At 42.7% G+C, this 16,953-nt stretch overlaps 2 protein-coding genes across 2 annotated transcripts in view; one reads left to right on the forward strand and one right to left on the reverse strand.

Moving 5' to 3' along the window:
- st3gal2 (ST3 beta-galactoside alpha-2,3-sialyltransferase 2) overlaps window positions 1-1,119 on the forward strand; it is a 23,454-nt gene extending 22,335 nt beyond the window's left edge. The window contains exon 8 of the mRNA XM_087798287.1: window positions 1-1,119. This exon is cut by the window's left edge and continues 2,964 nt beyond it. The gene's annotated coding sequence lies outside the window, so the exon portion shown is untranslated.
- Window positions 1,120-4,309: 3,190 nt separating this feature from the next.
- aars1 (alanyl-tRNA synthetase 1) lies at window positions 4,310-16,834 on the reverse strand. Its single transcript, XM_087797077.1, has 20 exons — window positions 16,731-16,834; window positions 14,584-14,739; window positions 14,324-14,512; window positions 13,905-14,050; window positions 13,641-13,832; window positions 12,916-13,060; window positions 12,711-12,856; window positions 12,533-12,641; window positions 12,256-12,406; window positions 12,030-12,154; window positions 10,184-10,328; window positions 9,931-10,109; window positions 9,024-9,137; window positions 8,742-8,948; window positions 7,664-7,848; window positions 6,893-7,001; window positions 6,095-6,208; window positions 5,019-5,225; window positions 4,829-4,942; window positions 4,310-4,756 (listed from the first exon to the last, which is right to left on the reverse strand). The coding sequence occupies exons 2-20, from the start codon at window positions 14,725-14,727 to the stop codon at window positions 4,577-4,579; spliced, it is 2,901 nt and encodes a 966-aa protein (XP_087653203.1). The 5' UTR covers window positions 14,728-14,739; window positions 16,731-16,834; the 3' UTR covers window positions 4,310-4,576.
- Between the last annotated feature and the right edge of the window lie 119 nt (window positions 16,835-16,953).

Genomic DNA, 16,953 nt, shown 5'->3' on the forward strand with positions numbered 1-16,953 from the left:
GAGTGAACCTCGATCTCCTGCAGCTTCACCTGTCAGTACTTCAGCCAACGAATGCAATCGCCGTCTCCGACCCTCTGACCTGAAGCAGTTTTTATATTATTTTTACTACTAACTGGTGTTGAAGACCTCGTGTCTCTTGACGAACTGCTTTTTAAACAAAACAAAAATACACGTCTTTGTCCAAACAGCTTTAAGAGTAGATGGACTGTATCCTCTCGTCCTCAGTCATCACCAGGATTCCACGGGATTTCATTCTTCCTGGAGCTGCAGAGGATTTTATTTGAATGCATTTCTTTTTAAACTCACTTTTATGAAACATAAACCATCGTTGAATTATGATTAATCAATAAAATGTGATTTAAAGATTTTAAATTTCTTTCTGTTTTCTAAACAAATCGATGCAGTTTCAGTCGGACGTCAGTAAAGTATCGTGAAAGAATATAAAACAACGATATACAAGCCGTAGGTCCTTTTAAAGTGTGTTCAAGGGGCCAACTGTGGCCCCCGAGGTGGATCTCAAGGTCTGTGGTGCAGGTCTGGTCAGGATGATCTTCTCCTTCATTAGACCCTCATCACTCATCATCAATAAAGTTTTACCTTACCTTACCTTACCTTACTCACGAAAGATCTGCTGCTCATGAACTTGTTTGGTTCAGAGTTTGACGTTAAATATGTTGATTTAGAGTCGAACAGTTTAAGTTGAGCTTCTGAGGATCTAATGTTTTCAAGAAGGTTTTCCTCGATGACCTTCAGAAGCTTCAATGTTCTCTAAAAATAAATCAATAAAAAGCCTCCACACGTGACTTGTGTGAAGAAAAATAAAAAAACAAAGTTACACATGAATTCATCGACGGCAGATATTTGGAAGCAAACGTTGCTCTCGGATACAAACCCATCGCCGTGGAAACAGCAGCTGTTGCTCGGCGAGTGAACCTCGATCTCCAGCAGCTTCACTGGTCTGCAGCAGAGAAGAGTGAGTCACAGACTCTTGTTGAAGGTCAGCAGACTCTTGTTGAAGGTCAGCCAGTGGCTCGCACCATGTTTGAGGTTCTGTCGGAATGATTGTGTTTAAGTGTCTCTAAGGAGAGCCTCGGTGGTCTTTGGTTCTCCTGCTGTGCAAAAAATAAAAGCCTCATGAAATATAAAGTGTGTGTTTGATGACGAGAGCTGTGAAGGTTCAACAAACGCTCGCTGACATGAGACCGGACACCGTTAACTCGCTGATGTCGGAGGTCATGGGTTCAAACCCCAGTTAGGTAAGCGTGAAGAAAGACAATCATTTAACGATGCTAAAGCTTCATCTGAAGCAGCACGACACAGGGTCAAGAGGTCGCCTCACATGTCGCCTTAGGTTCTGGATTTGAAAGACTTGAAGTTCAGTGACGAGTCTTCGTGATAAGAACAAACAATAATACTTTAAACCGTGTTAAAGATGCACATAAAAGATGATTCTCTAGATTTTTGACGTTTTATTCAGAAATAATGGCTGAATTCGATCAAATACAGGTAGAAACCTGTGGGTGAGGCACAACAGAACTCTGCCTCACTCGTGCGACTCAATACAAAATGGATCAAATAACGTCAAGGTTTTCACCACTTCTTCATTTGAAGGTTTACTTCCTCATGAATGGCGTTTTGGAAATTTACTGCGAAGTTATGCAAGAACTCATGACCTCCTGAGGGATCAATAAAGTTCTATCCATCTATGACAGGAGAGAGAAGAACAAGTGACATCAGAACGTTCTTTAAGTTACGACAGTCGTCTCCAGGTGTGAGAAGTGATGCTCTAATAAAAGAAGACCCGCCTTGTGTCGCTTCTGGTTGGTTGATATCGAGATGTGACTTCCGTGATTGGCGAGATTTGAGCAAAAAAAGATGATTAAAGTTTATTATCATGAAAGAAATACAGAGAATTGAATGATTAAAGTGATCCTGGAAGTCTCCACCTCCAAGGGAATCATTGTATAAAGAAACAACATTACATCATAATAATCCGCTCTTGTAACTTCTCGTTCACCGAGATTAAGCAAGAGTAAGCAAGTGTGTTCTACTTCATTTGGTGCTCGCCCTCTAACCGCTTCGATGATGATGATAGACCAATAAGGTAAGGTAAGGTAGAACTTTATTGATCCTCAGCAGGTCTCGTTCGGGAAATACATTTTTTCCAATTAGCCACAGAAAATACAGCAATTTTTCATAAATAATCAATCAAAATAAAATAAGAAAAAGAACAAAGAGAAATAAAGAGAAGATGATACAATCTAAGTCTAAAGATAAAGACAAAGAACATAGGTCAAAGAAAAACAACAAAGACAAAGGATACAAAGACTAACATAGAACAGAACATCCAGATACTTTCACTCCACTCCTGCCCCCGAAGCTCTAGGAATGAATGAGTCCCTGAGTCTATTAGTGTTGCACCTGGTAGGAGCATTCGTGCTTCATCTGCTTCTCTGCTCACTGATGACAGTGTTCAGAGGATGATGTCATCATGATGATGGACAGTAGTTTGTTCAATGATCTCCTCTCAGCAACTGTCACCAGTGAGTCCAGCTTCATTCCAACCACAGAACCAGTCCTCCTGATCAACCTGTTGACCTGTTGACCTGTTGACCTGTTGACCTCCTCTTGGACACATTTCCACCCCAACACACCACAGCATAGAACATGACACTGGCCACCACAGACTGGTAGAACATGCAGAGGAGCTTCTTGCAGATGTTAAATGATCGAAGCCTCCTCAGAAAGTACTTCTACTCTGAACCTTCTTATATACATGGTCTGTGTTGCAGGACCAGGTCCATCCACACACCGAGGTACTTATAGTTGTCCACTATCTCCACCTCGTCGCCTCTGATGGACACTGGACGTGGCTGCTCCTCCTTACATCAGTGATCTGATCCAGCCTTACACCCCAGCTCGGGCTCTGAGGTCTGTGGATCAGAATCTACTGATGGTTCCACGCACACGGTTCAGGACCAGAGGAGAGAAATCTTTTCAGGCTGTTGCTCCTAAGCTTTGGAACGATCTTCTCTCTCTTTGTGTTTGATGATCTACTGACTCCTTCAAGAAACATCTGTGTTTGATGATCTACTGACTCCTTCAAGAAACATGTGTGTTTGATGATCTACTGACTCCTTCAAGAAAAATCTGTGTTTGATGATCTACTGACTCCTTCAAGAAACATCTGTGTTTGATGATCTACTGACTCCTTCAAGAAACATCTGTGTTTGATGATCTACTGACTCCTTCAAGAAACATCTGTGTTTGATGATCTACTGACTCCTTCAAGAAACATCTGTGTTTGATGATCTACTGACTCCTTCAAGAAACATCTCTGTGTTTGATGATCTACTGACTCCTTCAAGAAACATCTTAAGACGTTTCTATTTGTTCAGGCTTTTCCTTGATTTTCTGGAACTCCTGTGTTGTTCTCAGTTTTATCTTGATCTTTAAAGTATGTACTTTTTTGAGTATTGTTTTGATTGTTTAAGCGCTTTGTGACCCTGGTCTCGAAAAGCGCTATATAAATAAATATTACTTACTTACTTTGTCCTGGACCTCCAGAAGTCCAAGACCAGCTCCTTGGTCTTTGAGGTGTTCAGCTGCAAGCGGTTAGAGGGCGAGCACCAAATGAAGTAGAACCTGAGATTATGATCAAAACTCAGGGGTTTTCACTTAAATTGCCCTTTAAGGGTCGTGGTCTCTACAGCAGTCAGTACTTACTCACCGTCAGGTCACATGATCACGTTCACCAGAAGAAAAAAATGAATCCCATCACAGTGAGAACAAATGTCGAGATCAATGTTTTCATACCAAGCAGTAAATGTTTGTTGTAAATGTCTGAACTGAAGATATTTCTACATTTTAAAAGCAGATTATTTTAGACACTGAGCTCTAAAGATCCTTCTTTTCTGCATCATCACCTGTTTAAACACTTTTTATTTCTCTCCCGGAGCTTCAGGCTCCAGAGCTGCTGCTGCTGATGGTTTTACTTCAACTGTAAAGTGTCTTGAGATAACTTTATAAGACACTTGAAATAACATTGAATTAAAGCAGATGTTGCATCAAGACTGGAAGGATAAACCAACAGCATGTTCACCTGAAGGATCACGACGTACATGAAACACATTATAGTTATTTTCTTCTTCACCAAGACTTAAGAGCTACTTTAACTTTCTCAGACCTTGAAACTCGACCCGTAACCAGATGCTGTTACCGTGTCACTGTTTTAGGACCAAAGATCCACGAGATCCTCTGGGATCTACTGCAGAACTTAAGGTCGAAAACAAACAAACAAACTTCAAGATTCCACGTGAATCATTTATTTTGAGCGACGGCAACATGAACTCGCCTCGAGGACGACGTTAAAAAGACGCAGACGTTGGTTTCTTGACAGAAAATAATGTGTGTTTTAAACATGATCACATATGAAGGTTTTAACATCTATATCATGATTAACACAGACATGAATGTTACGAGAGCTCAGCAGCACCCTCTAGTGGTCACCCATCGTCACTACAGGAGCAGGAAGTGATTGACGTCCTAGTCGTTAGAATTAAATTCTTCTTCTTCTTCAAACATCTGCCAGCTTCATCTGCGCGAACTCGTTGGCGAGCGCGAGAGCTTTCTCCACGCACTGCGTGTTCCTGCCGGTGGCCTGAGCCGACATGTCTTTGCCGCCGCCTTTGCCGTCCAGCAGGGGGCAGAGCTCCTGGACCCACTCGCTGGCCTTCAGCCCTCGCTTGGCTGCTTCCTGCAGGAGCACAGAGACCTCGATGAAGATGATGACCTTCAGGAGACTAACGTGGCTCCGAGGCTGGTTTACCTGAGGGACCTGACACAGGCAGATGATCTTCCCGGCTTCAGGGTCCACGGTGAAGAGCATGGCCGCGGTCTGAGGCGAGCTGGACTTGAGCAGCTTCAAGGACTCGTTCAGCGCCTGAGAGAGAATCAGATGCTTCAGTTCCATCCTGGTTGACGAACATCTCATCGTCGGTCACGCCGCGACCTCTGACCTTAGCCGAGGCCCCGGTCTCCATCTCCATGACCAGCAGCGGCTGGTTGGGGCTGCTGTCGATCACCTCCTTGGTCTTCTCCAGGACTCGCTTCTGGATGTCGGCCTTGTAGCTCCGGTCCAGGTCGTCCATGACCTTCTTCAGGCTCTTCAGACTCTCCCTCATCTCGTCCTTCCTCCACTGAGAGATGACCGCGGTGCCGATGGACTACAAACACACACAAGTTAACATACACACACATGTTAAAATACACACACACGTGTTAACACACGTTACCGCACACACACATGTTTACACACGTTAACACACGTTAACACTGACCCCTTAACACACACACACACACACACACGTTAACACTGACCCGTTAACACACACACATTTTAACACACGTTTACACACACGCACTAACACAGCAGCAGACTCACTGCAGCACACACACACAATAACACACAGCAGCACACAGCAGCACACAGCAGCACACACACACACACACACACACACTTACACACAGCAGACTCACTGCAGCACACACACACACTAACACACACACACACTAACACACAGCAGACTCACTGCAGCACACACACACACTAACACACACACTAACACACTAACACACAGCAGACTCACTGCAGCACACACACACACTAACACACACACTGCAGACTCACTGCAGCACACACACACACACTATTACACACACACACACTAACACACACACACACACTAACACACAGCAGACTCACTGCAGCACACACACACACTAACACACACACACACACTAACACACAGCAGCACACACACACACTAACACACACACTGCAGACTCACTGCAGCACACACACACACACTATTACACACACACACACTAACACACACACACACTAACACACAGCAGACTCACTGCAGCACACACACACACACTAACACACACACTGCAGACTCACTGCAGCACACACACACACACTATTACACACACACACAGCAGACTCACTGCAGCACACACACACACTAACACACACACAATAACACACATCAGCACACACACTAACACACACTAACACACACACACACACCTCTGTCATGTCAGCGACTTCCTTCTGGACGTCTTTGTTTGGAGCGTTTTGTTGTTTAACCTTCTGGCCGAGAGCTGAGAGAGAATGTTGGAGAGCGTCGGCCTTCCTTTGAGCCTGGAGACACACACACACACACACACACACACACACACGGACGCGCACACACACACACACACACACATCAGTCCAGAGACACAAGCTTCAATATAATTTAAAGAAAAAAATTAATTAATTATATTATATATATATTAATGATAATAATAACATGAATAATGATAACAATAACATGAATAATGATATAATAACATGAATAATGATAATAACAACATGAATAATGATATAATGACATGAATAATGATATAATGACATGAATAATGATAATAATAACATGAATAATGATAATAATAACATGAATAATGATATAATAACATGAATAATGATATAATGACATGAATAATGATAATAATAACATGAATAATGATAATAATAACATGAATAATGATATAATAACATGAATAATGATATAATAACATGAATAATGATAATAACAACATGAATAATGATATAATGACATGAATAATGATATAATGACATGAATAATGATAATAATAACATGAATAATGATAATAATAACATGAATAATGATATAATAACATGAATAATGATATAATAACATGAATAATGATAATAACAACATGAATAATGATATAATGACATGAATAATGATAATAATAACATGAATAATGATAACAATAACATGAATATTTAAAGATAAAGTAGTGATGAAGCTCCTCTGACCTTCTGAGCTTCAGCTCCCGTCACAGCGACGATCCTGCGGATGCCTTTAGCGATGGCTTCTTCTGAGACGATGACGAACGGAGCCGCGTGACCAGAGTTCTGCAGGTGGCTGAGGACCAGACGCCGTGAGAAGAGTCAGAAGGATTCATAGAACATTGACTCGAGACGCTGACGCTTCAAGGTCACGACCACGTGATTCTGCTGCAGAACTTCACGAGCTGCTCGGGTTCTAATTTATTCTCGGAGCTTCAAGAAGATCATCTGCTGCTGCTCCACGACCACCGCTGGAGGTCGACCTTCACGACCTCTGAGACCTGAATTGTATTACCTCATGTGACTCGACCCGGACCAGAACCGCTCCATCGTTACGCAATAGTTTAGCCTCACAGCCTGTAGGTTGTGGGTTCAATTCCAGCTTTAACAAGAGCCAACTTTTTTTGTGAGGGTTCTCCCTGTACTCCAGTGGGTTTACTCCGGTTTCCTCCCAGTGTCCAAAAAACACAAAGAATTTGCTTGAGTGGTTGTCTGCCTATAGGCGATCTTTCCAGGGTGTCCCTAGTCTCTTAAATGAGCCCCTGCTAAGACACTGCTGAGCTGCCTCCCCACTCCATGGTGGGGAAATAAAAATGTTTTGCAAAAATGGAAGAAAACTAATGAATGATCTACAAAACAAACTTTTATATATTTCCCATCAGCCCCTGAACTGCAGACGAACAGAATGATTCGTCCTCCACAGATAAATCTTCTCCAACAACGTCACTCTTCACTCACGTTCCACCGCAGAACTCGATGGAGGTCAGAGATCCGGCGGCGCTGGTGGGGTCGTCCAGCAGCTCCTGGACCGGGATCCCGATGGAGACCACTCTGACGGGGTCCGGGTAGGTCTCGTCGAAGACGGCGCGCAGACCCTGGATGGCCTTGGCTCCGGCCAGAGGCGCGTCCATGGCGTAGACCGGCTGCAGGAGGACAGAAGACGGAGGATGAGACGGACGGAAGGTCGTGAGGAACGTTCCCAGAAGTTCTCACACACTTTCATTTAGGGGTTAAAAGTCACTTTTGGGCTCAGCTTTTAGAGCTTTATGACCTTTTAAATGTTAAACATTCAGTGATAAAAGATCTTCATACATGTTGGATCGTCGACACCATGAAGCCCAACAAGAGGTTTGTGCTTTAAAACAAAAGTAACAATTTATCATTTCTACCTGGAGTGGTTTTGTGGTTACAGTATTTTCCGGACTATAAGTGTCTCCGGAGCACAAGTCGCTCCAGACATAAAATGCATAATAAAGAAGGAAAAACATATATAAGTCGCACTGGAGTATAAGTCGCATTTTTGGGGGAAATTGATTTGATAAAATCCAAAAACAGACATGTGATCTTCAAAGACAAGTTAAAATAAAACTAGAGGCAACAACAGAATAATGTTACGTTACATGAAGTGAGAACCTGGTATGTTAACATAACATATGAAGAGTTATTCAGAGAACTATAGCATCAATAACTAACTAGTTTACCAAACCATCCGTGTAACTCCAAATAACTCTTCATCCTCGTGTCACTTTTAAACAACTAACTAACTCCGGAGGTAGAAGATGCTTCCTCTTCTACGTGGAAATGATCAACACAGGCCTAGAGCGCCCTCTGGTGGTTTAGTGTGAAAATAACATGTGAAATGATTTACCGCTAATAATGTGTTAATAATTTCACACATAAGTCGCTCCAGAGTATAATCTCACCCCCGGACAAACTATGACGAAAACTGCGATTTATAGTCCTGAAAATACGGTAGTTTTATTCAACGACTGGAACAAACTGCACGATGAGGTTAAAAACCCGGATTTATACGAACCTTGGCTTCTCTGATCATGGCACAGGCGATCTCCTCCGTCCGCCGGACCTCCCCGGTGCTCAGGGCTCCTTTGGCGGTGAAGTCAAAGCGCAGGCGGTCGTGGGCCACCAGGGACCCCCTCTGATCCGCCTCGCCCAACACGCCCCTCAGGGCGAAGTTGAGGATGTGTGTGGCCGTGTGGTTGCTCATGATGGGTCTGCGTCGAGCCTGCAGGGGTCGGAGGTCGTGCAGAGAAGTGGGTCACGACCAACATCTGGACGCGTCAGAAGGTTACGAACTCACCTCGTCCACGTTCAAGATGACCTTGTCTCCGACCTTCAGGGTTCCGTAGACCGTTCCCACGTGGAGAACGTAACCTCCTCGGACCTGCGTGTTCTTCACCGTGAACTCCATCCGCTGCAGGAAAGTGAAACGATCAATAAACCCTTTTTTATTTAAGCCTGTGAGGACGACAATCATTAAGGATATTAGTCCTTTTTATCTGGTAGTTACTTTAGTGTCAGTTTAAGGTCTTAAAATCGATTTAAATGAAACAAAAGAAACTGGATTTTATTATGAATAAAATGAATAAACAAACTAAAATAAAGAAGTCCTCGTGTATTTAATGCTTGTGTAATGGATCTTAAAGCAGTAGCTAAAACCGAACGACCTCCCTGGCTTCCAAAAACACACATTCAATGGTGGAGGTCGTTCACTTCGACCCAGAGACAACACAAGGGATCATGACACAAGGGTCTTCGGGTCATCCGGACCCTGAGATACCAAGGGTTCAGTGGGGTTTTTAACACAAATATTCAAGCAAATAACGTCCATCATTTTCTATTTAGTTTGAACTTTTTAACTCAATCCTGCAGGAGTTCTTGATCAGAAGCGTGTTTTAACACTTGACATGTTGTCTTCCTGCTGAAGAGCTGAAGGACTCCATGTATGGACTTGAAATGTATGTCAATGCTGTTGGCGACTGGTCTGTGAAGGGTTTATGGTTTTTTTGGGATAAACAGTAATAGAAGTGACACACAAATAAATGTTAGTTAACAATAAATGAGAAGTTAAGATTATAAACAACAGGGGAACATTATTATTAACACTTTCAGGTGTTCAACGGTGAATTCTAAATTGTATCAGTGTTAAAATAATTAATAGAAACTTGAAGACAACTGTTCAAGACCAAGGACAGATATCCACTCACATCATCTGTGTTGTCGTCCTCCCGGACCAGGAATCCTTCGTCGAACGTCTGTCCGCCCTGCTCGGCGTAGAAGGACGTCTGATCCAGCAGCACGCCGCACTCCTGACCCGTGGTGACCTCCTCACAGAAGGCACGTTCGCGTCGCAGGGCCAGGACTGTGGCGGACGTCTGGTGAAACTCTGGCGGCGCGGAAGATAAAAGAAACGACACTTGTACCACGGATGTTTGAACCAAAGGTGCTCTGGTGCGTTACCGTAGGTCCCGCTGTCGTCGGACGTGTACTTGTACTTCGGGGAGTCGTCAGTGGCTGCGATGTTTTTGTTTCGCAGTTCTTCGATGGCATAGATGTCCAGCATGATGTGGTCCACGTCTCCGGCTCCCTTACCCTGTGACTTCAACTACACACAAGGAGACATTAGTTAGTGTATATTAATGTTAGGAGTTAGAGCTGCATGATACTGGGAATATGTGCGATACTTGATATTAATGCGATTTTTTCTAATACCTAAAAATGTAGCCGCATGCAGGAGCGAGTACTGTAGTGAAGGTCCGGGGGTTATAGAAGGAAACCGATGCAATATTTCCCTTTTGTTTATTTCCACGCCGTCGACATGATGGTAGAAAAATATCACTTCTAACGCTCAGTCTCGCGGGACTTGCATCGGTTTCCAGTGAAACTGAGCGACATCAGAGAGGAGCCGCCGGCGCGTCGTGATATCACCAAATCAATAATAAATCCTTGTACACGCACACATAACACTTTATAAATGACGCTAACAACTTAGCTCGTTAGCATACGGTGAAGACGCACACATAACACTTTATAAATGACGCTAACAACTTAGCTCGTTAGCATACGGTGAAGACGCACACATAACACTTTATAAATGACGCTAACAACTTAGCTCGTTAGCATACGGTGAAGACGCACACATAACACTTTATAAATGATGCTAACAACTTAGCTCGTTAGCATACGGTGAAGATGGACAGGTTTGTTTGGAAGTTCACGATCTTATAAGAAAACAACTGAGACGAGATGAAAAGTTCTTACAATATGTTGCTTTAACAAAGGAGGTTGAAAGAGACGAGTGACTGGATCACTAGTGTTTGACTAGATCATAAGTTAGTATTACTTCACTGGATCACTAGTGTTTGACTAGATCATAAGTTAGTATTACTTCACTGGATCACTAGTGTTTGACTAGATCATAAGTTAGTATTACTTCACTGGATCACTAGTGTTTGACTAGATCATAAGTTAGTATTACTTCACTGGATCACTAGTGTTTGACTAGATCATAAGTTAGTATTACTTCACTGGATCACTAGTGTTTGACTAGATCATAAGTTAGTATTACTTCACTGGCTCACTAGTGTTTGACTAGATCATAAGTTAGTATTACTTCACTGGATCACTAGTGTTTGACTAGATCATAAGTTAGTATTACTTCACTGGATCACTAGTGTTTGACTAGATCATAAGTTAGTATTACTTCACTGGATCACTAGTGTTTGACTAGATCATAAGTTAGTATTACTTCACTGGATCACTAGTGTTTGACTAGATCATAAGTTAGTATTACTTCACTGGATCACTAGTGTTTGACTAGATCATAAGTTAGTATTACTTCACTGGATCACTAGTGTTTGACTAGATCATAAGTTAGTATTACTTCACTGGATATACTGAGCTAAGACACGTCGTCATAGCAACCGAGTCTAACAAGCTGCGCCGCACAGTTCACAGACGGACGGAGACGTAAACAACAACGAGACATAGAAGTACAAATTGACAACTTTACAGAACGTGACACTGATTGGTCGACATTTCGATATGCATATTGAACATGTCAACATCGGGATATCATTTTTTTTTAAATCGCGTTTTTTTCGTCTTATTAGGAGTTCAATAAGAAGCAGAAATATTCTTCTATATCCAGCCGTGTACAGCAGGTGAAGCCATTTACAAACACATTGACATCAAATAATTGATGAAAAATCAAAAATTATGAATCACAGGAGAGAATTGATTTTCAATTACAAACATTAATTATTGGAAAAATAGAATCCTTATTGTCCCTTTCATCCTGAAGTACCTGTGCAGCTTTTTTCTCCTCCTCAAATGAACCCAAGTCCACCTGCATCCCTTTCTCCTCAGCGATGAGCGAGGTCAGGTCCAGAGGGAAACCGTAAGTGTCGTACAAAAGCCAAGCAGTGTCACCTGGACATAGGAATGGATTGAGAAATCTTCTCCGCCACACGACCCTACAGCCTCCTTCATCACGTTCTCAGAAAACATGCTTCACTTGGTTTCCCTCTCACCTGGGATGGTCTTGCAATCTCCCAAACTGATGATCTTCCTGTCGAGGATACGGCGCCCCCTGGTGAGCGTCTTGAGAAACTGCGCCTCCTCTTCGTTGACGATATCCTTCACCATATCTGGATCTTTTTTCAATTCTGGGAAGGCGTCGCCCTGTGAGATCAAATACGAAATCTGGATTAAGATCTGGAATCTTATTTTGAAGGACGTCACGTTATTAAACTAACAGAAAAATCATAAATTGTTCTTTTTTTTTTTAGACATTAAAAAAAGTCCTACCAAGGAAGTGACCACGACGTCCACCAGGGAAGCGAAGAAGCCCCTCTGAGCTCCTAACTTCTCATGAGAGTAACGAACCGCACGACGCAGGATCCTCCGCAGCACGTAGCTGGATTTATTTTAATTGATTATTGATTATAGACACAATAACCCATAAATGAGTAGGTTAAAAGCTCACCCTCGTCCAGTGTTGTCGGGTCGACCCCCGTCCGAGAGTGCGATGGTGATGGTGCGAGCGTGGTCGGCCAGCACTCGGTACGCCATGTCTACACCGTCGGCGTCTTCCGTCCCGACTTTACCGGTGTACGGCCGCGCCCCGGTTCCCTGGATCACAACAGTTCCATGATGATTCCGTAAGAAACCACAGGTTTTTCTCTCCTTACCTTCTGAATGGCATCGAAATACGGGACGAAGAGATCCGTGTCGTAATTCGACATCTTGTTCTGCAGGACCGACACCAGCCGCTCCAGACCCATCCCTGTGTCGATGCTCTTCTTCGGGAGAGGCTTCAGCTCCGTCTCAGACTCCCTGAGGTAGAGGAGAGGTTCATGAGAAACACCTGATCATGATTGATCCAGAGCCATCTTAGATGTTGACTTTTACATTTTTAGTGCTGAGCTCTTGAGTTTTTAGTCATCATTTACTTTGATGACGAACCTAAACTGCAAGTGAAATTCTCATCCTAGACAAACGGAGAGGTCTCTGTACTCATGGAAACTCATTTGTTTCTAACCCAAGACCCGCCTCCCTCCAGGCCATAAGGAGCAGGTTTGGCAGCAAAAACTGACTGAGCAACACCTGCTTCAACCGTCAACTTGTTTAAATAAAGCAAGAAATTCATTTATCTTACTGAGCTTTTGTTTTAAAGTTGTATTATTTTTCTTTTCTTTACTTTAATTTTGTTCTGTTTATATATATTTTTTTAATTTGAACTACGTAAAGCATCCATCTTGTCGTATTATGCTGCTAGAGAACACAAAAAAATATATTTATATTTTAATGTATTCAAAACTTAAACTCATCCGTTAGAATATATAAACTACATTAAGTTTTTCTTTCAACTTGCTGGTGTTTGAAGAGAGACACGGCTTTGATCTGCACGACTTACCTGTTGAACTGGATGAACACCAGATTCCAGATCTCCAGCACGTTGGGATCGTCCATGTTCACCAAGTGTGACGCGTCTCTCCCCCCGATCCGGTCGTAGTGCATCTCGCTGCAGGGCCCGCAGGGTCCCGTGTCGCCCATCTCCCAGAAGTTATCCTTCATGCTTCCTGGCAAGATACGAGCTTCTTCCATCCTGTGATGGAGGCACAACGGTTGAAACATCTTCCATCTGAGAGACAATTAGTTATTGGTTACAATGACTCACCCGAGGTCGATCCAGATTTGTTTGCACTCCAAGTCGGCCTCCAGGCCTGCTTCGTCATTCCCACCGAAGTAGGTGACGTACAGGCGCTCGATGGGGATACCGAACTCCTGCGTCAGCAGCTCCAGAGCCATCTTACAGGCAAGTTTCTGCAGCCATGACACACCCGAGTGAAAAGGAGCAGGAGGACAAAGTTCTTCACTTGTATATATTCAAGGTTTTTTCACATTACAAGTTCATCGACGTATTTTTATAAGAAGTATCATGAATAGATGAGGCTTTATTTCCCGAACAAAATGATGACTTTCCATTAACATTTGAACAACGATTTACAAACTTTAGTAAAAACCGTGTCACCTGAGTTGGATCAGAACAGAACTAAAATATTGATCACATTCACACATTGAAACTCACAAAAGTACCTTAAAGTAGTCCCCGAAGGACCAGGAGCCCAGCATCTCGAAGAAGGTGTGATGATAAACATCTTTCCCGACGTCGTCCAGGTCGTTGTGTTTGCCGCCGGCGCGGATACATTTTTGGGTGTTGGCAGCGCGGCGCAGGCGAGCCATCGGGTGAGACGGATCGATGGTGTTCAGGAAAATGGGTTTGAACTGAGATGAAAAACAAAAGAGGTATTCGGTCTGAGGACCATGAAGCTCGTGAAAGATGGTGGAGGCTGTACCTGGTTCATGCCAGCATTGGCAAACAGCAGTGTTGGGTCGTCCAATGGAACGACGGCTGAAGAGTGGACGTACTGGTGCTCATAGCGGCGGAAGAAGTCGATGAACTTCTGACGGATCTGACTTGCAGTCAATGAAGAGTCCATTTTCGTTCTGATCTATAAAAAATAAAATAAAATAAAAAAATCAAGGCCGAAAAAAAAGGATGTTTGATACATTTAATTGTGCTTTTTCACTGCATCAGCTTTGATAGGTGAGAATATAAAAATCTAGTTCTAGTAGAAGAACTCACATTTCTCCTTCAAACTCTTCACTGGCTGCCAGTTTCTTTCAGGATCATTTTAAAATTCTGGTTCTTACTTTGAGATCTATTCATGGTCAGACCTTCCATCAGTGATCTGATCCAGACTTACACCCCAGCTCGGGCTCTGAGGTCTGTGGATCAGAATCTACTGATTGTGTTTGATGATCTACTGACTCCTTCAAGAAACATCTGTGTTTGATGATCTACTGACTCCTTCAAGAAACATCTGTGTTTGATGATCTACTGACTCCTTCAAGTAACATCTGTGTTTGATGATCTACTGACTCCTTCAAGAAACATCTGTGTTTGATGATCTACTGACTCCTTCAAGAAACATCTGTGTTTGATGATCTACTGACTCTTTCAAGAAACATCTGTGTTTGATGATCTACTGACTCCTTCAAGAAACATCTGTGTTTGATGATCTACTGACTCCTTCAAGAAACATCTCTGTGTTTGATGATCTACTGACTCCTTCAAGAAACATCTGTGTTTGATGATCTACTGACTCCTTCAAGAAACATCTGTGTTTGATGATCTACTGACTCCTTCAAGAAACATGTGTGTTTGATGATCTACTGACTCCTTCAAGAAACATCTGTGTTTGATGATCTACTGACTCCTTCAAGAAACATCTCAGGACACTTTTATTTGAGCTTTTCTTTGATTCTCTGAGACTCTTGTGTTTGTCTCGGTGTTGTATTTATCTTTTTAAGTGTATATTTTATTGAATATTGTTTTGATTGTTTAAGCGCTTTGTCACCATGGTCTGGAAAAGCGCTCTATAAATATTATTTACTTAATATCCAGGCAGTCAAGTCTTCTATAACACAACCCTCTTCCCCCGCAGTGGCAGGTATACGTCTGAACAGGCCTCACATATATGCTGCTACTTTCTGCAGCCACTTCCCTTCAGCTCATCTCATAAACCAACTCTGGAATGTCACTAGTTTGGTGTCTGCGGCTCTTTGAAGAAGTAAAAGTGAATCGATAGTTATTTTTCACGAATCCAGTTTTATAAATTGTTCTTCAGCACAGAGTCACTCCTCAAATGTTAAAGAGAGAATACACCCACTTTTTTAATGAGCAAAATCAAAATACATGTCGTACTTTGTACGAACGGATAAATTTACTCCAAGTCGTAAACAAAGCTGGTGATTAACCTGAGACTACTTTGAGTATCTTTTTATAATTTAAGTCTTTATTTGTAGACATCAAGTATAAGTGACAAGAAGGGTTTAATGTTTTATGAACTTACCAAATGATAATTTAAGGCATAAATCTATAGAATAGTCAAACTAAACTAAAAATTCAACTCAGTTTAAATGGAACATTGAATAAAGACAGTGTCTGACGTCAGTGTTTTGTGTTCATCAGTAATTAAAAGGCAGGGAAGTTGTTTTAAACAATCACACCGAGCCTGGATCTCCCAGAAGACCATGAAGCAAACAGACTCCATCCCTGTCCTGGAGACACAGACTCTGGGTTGACAACAACACACTTGGATGGAAAACTGCAACAACAACAGCCTGTAAGGTGCACGGAATATTGACCATTATCTGCTTATTTATACAACACTGTGTCACCAAAAAAATATAAATGTGCAACATAAGTTTTTTGCTAAATATAAAAAATAACTCTTATATTTTACAAAAAGAATAAAGTGTTGTTTGGAATGAAATAGTGAAGCTAACCGGTGTTAGCAACACTAGCATAACATCAGTTCGACAGTTTGACGTGAGACTGACTTTCACCTCCGAGTCAAGGCACAACAAACCCGTTTACATACCACGAGAAGCGACACTACTGGACCCCAGGAGCCCCGGTCTGGACCCACATACTCACAGAAGTCGCGGATCTTCACAGAGAACCAGACGCACCTCGACGCTCCACACGCCGCACAGACAGAAGGAAGGCGCAGCGCCGCCAGACACGCCCACACGCGCCGCCCATTGGCGCTGATGCAATCGTCAGTCGTGAGATCTCTTTGCCTATTGGTTGAGACAACTGTCAATCGTCTACGACCCGCCACATGAACTCGCTCGTGTGGCTGATGCAACTGATACAT

Source organism: Callionymus lyra, chromosome 8 (genome assembly GCF_982586985.1).
Source record: "Callionymus lyra chromosome 8, fCalLyr1.hap1.1, whole genome shotgun sequence".
NCBI lineage: Eukaryota > Metazoa > Chordata > Actinopteri > Syngnathiformes > Callionymidae > Callionymus > Callionymus lyra.